This window comes from Theobroma umbraticum, unplaced genomic scaffold (assembly GCF_002168275.2).
Source record: "Theobroma umbraticum cultivar Fairchild unplaced genomic scaffold, ASM216827v3 scaffold_56.0, whole genome shotgun sequence".
Classification (NCBI taxonomy): Eukaryota; Viridiplantae; Streptophyta; class Magnoliopsida; order Malvales; family Malvaceae; genus Theobroma; species Theobroma umbraticum.
The window spans coordinates 8,636,367-8,644,447 of record NW_018397256.1 but is presented as its reverse complement, the minus strand read 5'-3'; the positions used below and the strand labels follow the sequence as shown (position 1 = coordinate 8,644,447).

Sequence of the window (8,081 nt, the reverse complement as noted above, 5' to 3'; positions counted from 1 at the left end):
TTGTAATGCACATGCATTGCCACATGGTTATCAAGATTAATAGCACCATTGCATCATTTTACGAATGGGTATTATATTGCAACATGCGTACACCTAATCAATATTATTGTCCTAATCAATATTATTATCACGAGTTTAAAGAAAAAAATAATAATAATAATACAAAGGGTGGCCCCTTTAAAAGCAAGAAAAAAAAAAGTTAGCTTTCCGCCTATTATAATCTCCATTCGTTATTGAATGCTTGGTGGAAAAAGAGGAAGAGGAAGAGGAAGAGGAAAGCTACTTCTCCCAACCCAGTTAGCTACCCCCAATCCCATCCTTTTCTTTTCCAATAATTCCTCCTCTCTTTTCTTTCCACCTCGTCGGCCGGGTACGGGTCAGGGCCCAAACTCGACGGCCATTGAAAACGAAGTGGGGTCATTTTGAGTGGGTATGAGGTGGGACCAACTGTTGATGAGTTGGCTAGAATATAGGACAAAGACCGCAAAGCCTACAAATTACAGGCAGAGGGAAACCTCAAGCTCTGGATTATTTTTTTTATTTTTAAGACGGCGTGTTCGGAAGATAAAGGACAAAAAAAAAGAAAAAAGAAAACAGAGATGAAATTTTCGCGCTCTATGCTCTGCTGTGAAGAGGATTAAGATCAAAACGCAAAATGCGTGAAGTAGAAACGACTAGTTGAAAAGAAATGAAAAAACCCTAAATCTTTTCATATTTCTTTGTTTTCGACCTTTCATCTCCGTTTACAATAAAAGAAACTTGTTTGGTTTCAAGAGCATTCTACTCTGTTCATATTTTAGAGGAATGAATCTTGAAATTTAGATATAGTTTTATTTTGGGGGGTTCCTTTTTGGTTATTAAAATGGCGAACTCGGGAGAAGTGGAAGCACAGTACGAGAGCGAACCGGAGGAGACGTTGTTATTGCGGATAAGAAGGGAAGCGAGCGACGACGATAAGGATGTCGAAATGGAGGAAAACAAGATGGCCGTACGGTTTAATAGAAGTGTTAGAAGGACTGGTTACGCTGATGAGTCGGATGGTGGCAGTGGAGCACCGGAGTTCTACGAAGATGATGGTGATGAGGAAGGTTCTTACGTCCATGAACTTGAAAAGCTTGGAGAAGAAGTAGAAGAAGAACGCGAAGAGGAAGTTGCAAAACAAGTAACATCGACGAAACAGAGAGGAAGAGAGAAGGTAAACGATGCCGACATCGACCCCTTTGCGGTTCCAAGAACCGGTGCGTTTTACATGCATGACGATCGTTTCGACGGTCTTCGTCGTCGAAGTCGCTATCAACGGAGGTACCTTCGTTTTTCTGTTTAACTCGAGTTTGCATGTAAAACGATTAAATGTCATCGAACTATACTCAATATACGATTATAATATAAGATTCATATTTCTCCGCTAGCGAAGGCACCATGTCTCGATTCGTTTTGATGAGAATGTTTGAACTGCATTTTGATTCAAATATTTTAAACTATCTTCATGAATCTTTGATAGGTTTAGATTATTGATTTGTTCAAGCTCATTTAATTTTAGTTACAGATGTTAGTTCACATGGCGGTTTTCGATAAAATAATGTGCATTAAATATTCTGGTGTGTATGGGGCGAGGTATTGTTGAGTTAAATGGTGAAAATGTAACTGACAATAAGAATGTGCTAACACTTTGATGCCTAGATCAGTTAACACTTTAGTTCTGCTTCATTTAACATCTTAGATTTGCATTATAACCTTGGGCTGTACTGTAGTTAACCAATAGGAGATGTCTGCTCAGTCTACCTTTTTTCGTATCCTTTGCTATTAATACGGTAACATTCATCAGAACAATTTAATCAATATTTTTGGTAGCACCGTAAGATTTTAATTACTGTTATACTTGCTAATTAGTCACACATCAGTTGAGACCTATTTATTGTATAGCTCTGTTGGTTAATGTTTCAGGGTGTTATTATATGGTTCTGCGTCACCTTCCTAGATCAGCAGACCATTTATTTTTTAATTTTTCGGAAGTGGATTTCATGGTTGTTTATGTCGGTAGTCAATGATAGAGAAATAATTCAATAAAATGCAGATAAATTCATATACTGTCATATGATGGATTTGGTTTTCTCTTAATCAATTTTCTTTGCTTTTGGTGATTTATGTACCTTTTCTCTCTCCTCGCTCCTTTTTTAACATAAATATTCTGTGTAGTTTCTTTCTCGTTTTTGTTATGTTAGTACACTTTATTTATCATCTTTATTGTCTTTCTTTTTTCAGGAAAAAGTACATCTGGGAATCCAAAGATGAATTAAAATGGATGCATGACAAGTTTGAAGAGATGACACTGGAGAAACCACATAATAATGAACTGAATGCCTTTGAAGTTCAGTCTAAATGCTGAACACTGTTTTTCCATTTTGTGATGCTTTTTTATGTGGTGGTGGGAAAGATATCACATTGTCGCAGGTTTTACTTAACAGCAATGAAAGCACTATTGTAACACCTTTTTTTTTTATTAATTGTCTCACTAGATACACAGGACTTCTAAAGATCATCATCAAGGTCGCAACAAGAATAATACTAAAAGTGGTGGTTATAAAGCAAAAGATTCCAGACCTCATTCCAAATCTGGCAGTAATGGCAGTTCTTCAAAAATAGTTAAAGGACGAGGGTCTGTTAGATATAACCCTCTTTTCAGGAGCAGCTCTGTTAATTCACCAATGAAAAGCATGCAGTAAGCTGACATGTTGGATAAATTCATTCTTTGGACAATGCTCTCTTCATCCAGTATTTTTGTTAGACTGCTTTTTGCTGCTTGGTGATTTTTCAGATTGGAGAAGACCCAAGGAACGAGTTCCAAAACAGGTTCAGCAAGAGTAATTTCAGCAAATAACAGGCGGCAGTAAGTTACAAACACCAACATGCATGCACCAATTGTACCTTTTTAACTCTTTGGTTTGTTCCATTGTTATTGTTTCCATGACATTGTTGTTTGCTGACCTCAGATATAAACAGCTCCTGGGGAAGACATCAAATGCTGATTCATCAGAAAGAGCATTATCAATTAAGTGCAAGCAGTAAGCTAAAACTTCGGATTCATTTGTTCCTTGAAATTTTATGTTAACCGAATATATTGCAATTCTGTATAATCATGAATGATCTTCTAGGCCTGCAAAGCCCTTTGAAATGACTAGGGATACAGATTCATCTACAGTTTTCTCAACAAAGAGCAAGCAGTAAGTTATATTTTTGGGTACTTATTTTCTGAAACCTTTTTTGTTGATTATCTTTTTAAATTGATTTTTATTTATTTCTAACCTTTCAGTTCTGGGGACCTGCAAATGGTGTCATATATTAATCCGGCAAGTGTATCCTTCCGTGGTTTCAATGCAGATTCTGATTCGCTTCCCTTTGATGAGCACCTTTTGGCACCTAACATGAGTTCTTACCTGCAAGCATTTTATCCTGCAAGTTCTTTTAATGTTGATAACTCCAGGACAGAAAAAAGGATGGTACTACCTGGAAGGAGAAATGTAACGTTTCCTGCTTCTGTGCTGCCAAATCAGATTATCCATGTGCCACAATCCAATGAGTACTTACCAGAAAATATTGTGCTAGATATTCCTTATGCTAAGGAGGGAGTTAGTCTGGTTCCTGAAAATTATTTTTGCGAACATTCTTTTCAGTATTCAGTGCCTGGGTCAACATACATGCCTTCTCCTGAGTCAAGAGACCAGAGAATTGGTTCATCTCTCTCAATACCATTTACTCATCAAGCAACTCTCTTTCCTAGCCAGTTAAATAGAGTTTCTTCTCTGGCACAGCAGCCCATTGTTCAAGGAATGTCTGTTGAAAGTACAATTCAACCTTCATCACAAGTTTCCACTCAGCAGTTGCATTCATGCCTTGGGAGTGGATATCAGAAATTAGTTGAAGCTTCATCTCTGAGTTTTAATGAATCTGGAACATTGGAATCTTTTGCAGTCTCAATTCAGTCTAACGTTGTGTCTCGGGGGACTGGAAGCAGCATCATTAGTCCTCCTCAATACTCTGGAGTACAGGGTGACCAAAAGTTTAATGCTACCCCAGTACTTCTTCCTGGTATATAATTCCCTTTTCCTTTCTCCCTTTGAACCGATAGAGTAAGTTTTGGTTACTTGACATTGTAGCTCCATCAAAATAGTTACTATGATTCATACATATAGTTGGTGTATTAATGCTTCTATCATTGCAATTTTACTTTAGTTGTTAGCCAAGGTTCCTTTAGTTGATATATAATTGTTAACTAGGTGGATTGTGGGTTTACATGCCTTTCAATACTCTTATTTTTCTAATCTTTTTTTTTTTTTGGAGGGGGCTGGGGAGGGGGCCGTTGTTGTAATTGAAGAAAGGTGAGTAAATAGGTCAGCCTGATTATATTATCTGTAATTTAAGCTTTTAGTTTTCTTTAGTCATTTGGAGGTGGTGGATCCTACTACAGGGATTTGCTGCAGGGTAGAGGATTCCGATTAGGTGGTGATATCAGTTTAAAAGTAAACTATGAACACATTGAACTGTCAAGGCATCACTAACATTATAGTAGTTGCAAAGTATGATCTATCAAAGAAGTTTGTAGTTTATCAGACGATCTTCATTCGTTTTGAATTTGAATGTTTGGGCTAGCAGTTATGCCAATTGGGGGCCTGCATCTTGGTAGACTTGGCAATCCTGTGATTGATATGACGTCCACTGGATACATTGGTGAACCTCAAGTTCATTTTAGGAATCCCAACCTGACATGGTATGCTAATTATCTCTCTGTATATGTGAAATTTCTTTCACAAGTTGCAGTCCCTTGTTCCCCTTCAATGCATGAGATCTCTAAAATAATGAAGTTCTTCCTTGAGTTTTGTCCAGGTGATAGGTATCCTGTCAGTTTGATGGATTTTTAGTGATTAATTAATGAAAGTTGTGGAGTATTGTACTCATCAAGAGGCTCTCTCTTACAACTAACCAAAGATTGCAATTATGTCATAGTTTTCTTGGACTAAAAATAAAATTAGAGGCTTATAGATTATGGCTTTATATACTTCTCTGATAACCATGAGTCATCATTGTCGTAATTGATTGTATTTGCTTTCTGGAACAAATTTCAACTTTTACATCAGCACAGTATGATAGGGGAAAAGGCACAAATAACAGTCTTTAGCAAATGATACTGCAGCACTCATTCTCCTGAGAGTACATGTCTTTTAAATTGAAGAAAATGAATGGAAGTGTTACTAGGGTCCGGAAAAGATGATTTAGAAAAGCTTGTTGAGCTTTTCTGGAAGAAATAGAATGGTGAGATGATCTCACTGCTCCTTTATGTTGCCTTGATATTTGGTTTATTTCCAGTTTAAATGGTTGAATATTTAAAGGCGTATGCTCTTTTTGCTTCTTTCGGTTTGCTTCTTACGCAGACAGTACATATTGAAACTTTGAAACAAGTTGATTTCAGGATTTTCATTCTTGCAGATATCTTTTCTGTTACTAATAGTTAAAAGAAGTTTTATTGTGTTAACTTAGTTGCCGCGATAATTAATCTTGATTTTTCGTCTGTGCCATTTGATGATGGTGTGACTTCTCTAGGTTACCAGTTTTACCAGCTGCTGCTGCAGCTGTAGGTGCCACATATCATCCTCCCTGTGTTGCTTCTGATGGCAGATGCTATGGTAATTTGACAACGCCTTTTGTTGATAATGCTAGGTTCGTAGCAATGAACTACTACTTACTGTCTCTAATCGCTCTGCAGTGGCTACCTTGTCTGAAATATGCTATATAAACTTTCTTTTCCTCCCTTAACAGATTACTTATAGCATTATCTCTTTGATAGCATAAAGTTCGAAGAATCTGTGATTGTGTCAAGATGTTGTGTAGCCTTGAAGGCATGGTTAGCATTAACTTTTTACAATCTATTGAACAAAAAGAGATTAGTAATGTTCTTCCAGTGGCAAAAGCAAGAAAAGAAAAAGAGAGAGAGAGAGTGATTTTGGTCACTGTTGGCAATGTGTTTGGGTTTGCCTCTTTTTCTGCTATATAGCTCTGTTTTGTTTCTATTACGGTTGTCAAAAAATTGATCTCCATGCATGCAAGTTCAAAACTGTTGACATTTTAGCCAGAGTATTAACAATTTTTACTAATGGTAAATAAGATGTACTGACGTTTGCAAAGCTGCAACTGATTAGAATTGTTATCATATGAATGTTTTGTTTGCCTTTTTAAGTTTTATCAATAATCTATTCATGTATGCATGTTGGCTTCTCCAAGTAGACTATATTGCACACCAAATTCCAAATCTTCTGTGATCACTCCGGTTTGTTCTATTGCATTGCATCCGCATACATTTTGCATTATCTTTAAACTTCTTAATTGAATAGCATGTTTTAATCTGCTAAGCTCTAATGCAATGCTTTTTCCCTTTTTGTTTCAGTTTAGATTCTTTTTTAAGGTTTCCCCAACCATTCTCTCCTTTCCTTGGAAATCTACTTTCCTTTCTATACATAGTTGTCTCCCTGTTCCTATTGAGCTATTAAATTTTTAAGGATATCAGTTAATACGTGAAGCAAACCTGACTTGTTGAGTATCTCTGCAGTTATGCAACATGTATATCCATACCCACTAATGAAGCAGTTTCATCTGGATCTAGTGATGGCAGTCTGCTGTCTTTGGAGACTGGTTAGTTCTGAAGTTTGTTCTTTTGATTGTGCATGAAGTACGTATATTCTTGGTCTGTTAGTTATTGTCCTGTTATAGGATATGTCGAGCAAACTGCAGAGCGAGTGAACAATGACTGTGGAATAGAACAGTTCAAGCCTACAAGGCAAGTGACTTTCTTTATGTATCTATCTGGATAGATGTACATGTGCCTGTTTCTTATGGCTGTCTTTTCTGCAGGTATTCAAGGATGAACATGAAGGAGTGAAGTGCATACAATTGGATGTTTATAATCGAGCAGCTTAGAGATTGATGGTTCTCCAATTTGTGGTCTTTCGTTTCTTATATGTAAGTCTGTAACATCTTAATGGTTTCCTTTGCTTAGCTTTCATTCCTTGTTCCCTGGTTTAACTAGAATTGCTCCATGCAGCGGTTTATATTTCAAGCTGTATATCTGCAATCATTTTTTCCTTTTGGCTATATGAGCTTTTATTCCATTGTTTTCTTGATGCTGATTTTTTTTACCAATATCCGGATATCTTGATTGCTTGAGTTGTTAGAACTCTCATAGATTAAGGTAATTGGAAGGGAACCTATTGACATCCAATTTTTCAGAATCTTGATATGAGCTTTGCTTTCTCATATGGGAATTCTTTAGCAACATTTAAAGGTTGATATAGGAATGGTCGCAATTAACCATACCTTAAATATTATTCATGGTGTAATTAAGATAATATACAATATGAACCAATTGATTTGATCTAATGATTTATAAGTATTTTAGAGGTTCCAAGTAGGATCGTGTTTTAGGAATTGAAGACTCGAGGAAGATGTTCTAATTTGGAGCGCACCCTCATACTTAAAGCGTTTATTTTTGCATCATGGGCATGTGATGTTATCTCGTATGCCTTTGGCCGTCCACGCCCTCTAAGCGACATTGCAAAATGGTCAGGTACCTGCGGCCTCCTCTAGTGTTCAAATAAAATATTTGCTCACAGTAATAACAAGTTTTTCGGTTGTACTGAACTGACATGTCATGCACTTTCTACATTAGAATACTGATGAAAAAATGTTCTGGACATGGATGCCTGCTCATCCATAGTAAGCTTGCTCATGGTACATTCGCAAATTTAGTTTCTTGTTGAGATTTTAATCCTAGAAATGTCTATCGTCTGGGCCATTGGTAATGCAGCTGTACAGAACACAGCCCACTAATTTTGTAGTTGAGGGTGCTGAAGTGTGACTGAACACTGATTCCACAAGAGGCAGTTTCAATGTTAACGTAGCCTTTGTAGTTCAACTAATATACTACAGGAACCTTTAAAATTTCGGATTTGAGATCTACAAAATCACGAAACTCTTCTGCTTGCTTTTATAATTTCCTCTGTTTTGTTGATATTCAGTTCGAAAAATGATTTTTC

At 36.7% G+C, this 8,081-nt stretch overlaps 1 protein-coding gene across 17 annotated transcripts; it reads left to right on the top strand.

Annotated features, from left to right (window-relative positions):
- The first annotated feature begins 381 nt into the window (after window positions 1-381).
- LOC110411616 (uncharacterized) lies at window positions 382-7,547 on the top strand. 17 transcript variants are annotated; one of them, XR_002444790.1, is made up of 13 exons: window positions 382-1,302; window positions 2,263-2,368; window positions 2,517-2,719; window positions 2,816-2,887; window positions 2,991-3,062; window positions 3,153-3,221; window positions 3,311-4,086; window positions 4,651-4,765; window positions 5,596-5,712; window positions 6,599-6,681; window positions 6,760-6,826; window positions 6,901-7,008; window positions 7,445-7,547. XR_002444790.1 is itself a non-coding variant. In XM_021421848.1 (13 exons), exons 1-13 carry the CDS (start codon window positions 863-865, stop codon window positions 6,926-6,928), a joined length of 1,995 nt encoding a protein of 664 aa, XP_021277523.1. In that variant the 5' UTR covers window positions 382-862; the 3' UTR covers window positions 6,929-7,169. The 17 variants fall into 17 exon arrangements, 4 of the variants coding, with proteins under 4 accessions (XP_021277523.1, XP_021277522.1, XP_021277521.1 ...); XM_021421848.1 differs by lacking the exon at window positions 7,445-7,547 and having other exon boundaries at window positions 3,311-3,518; window positions 3,672-4,086; window positions 6,901-7,169; XM_021421847.1 differs by lacking the exon at window positions 7,445-7,547 and having other exon boundaries at window positions 5,596-5,678; window positions 6,901-7,169.
- Window positions 7,548-8,081: the final 534 nt, after the last annotated feature.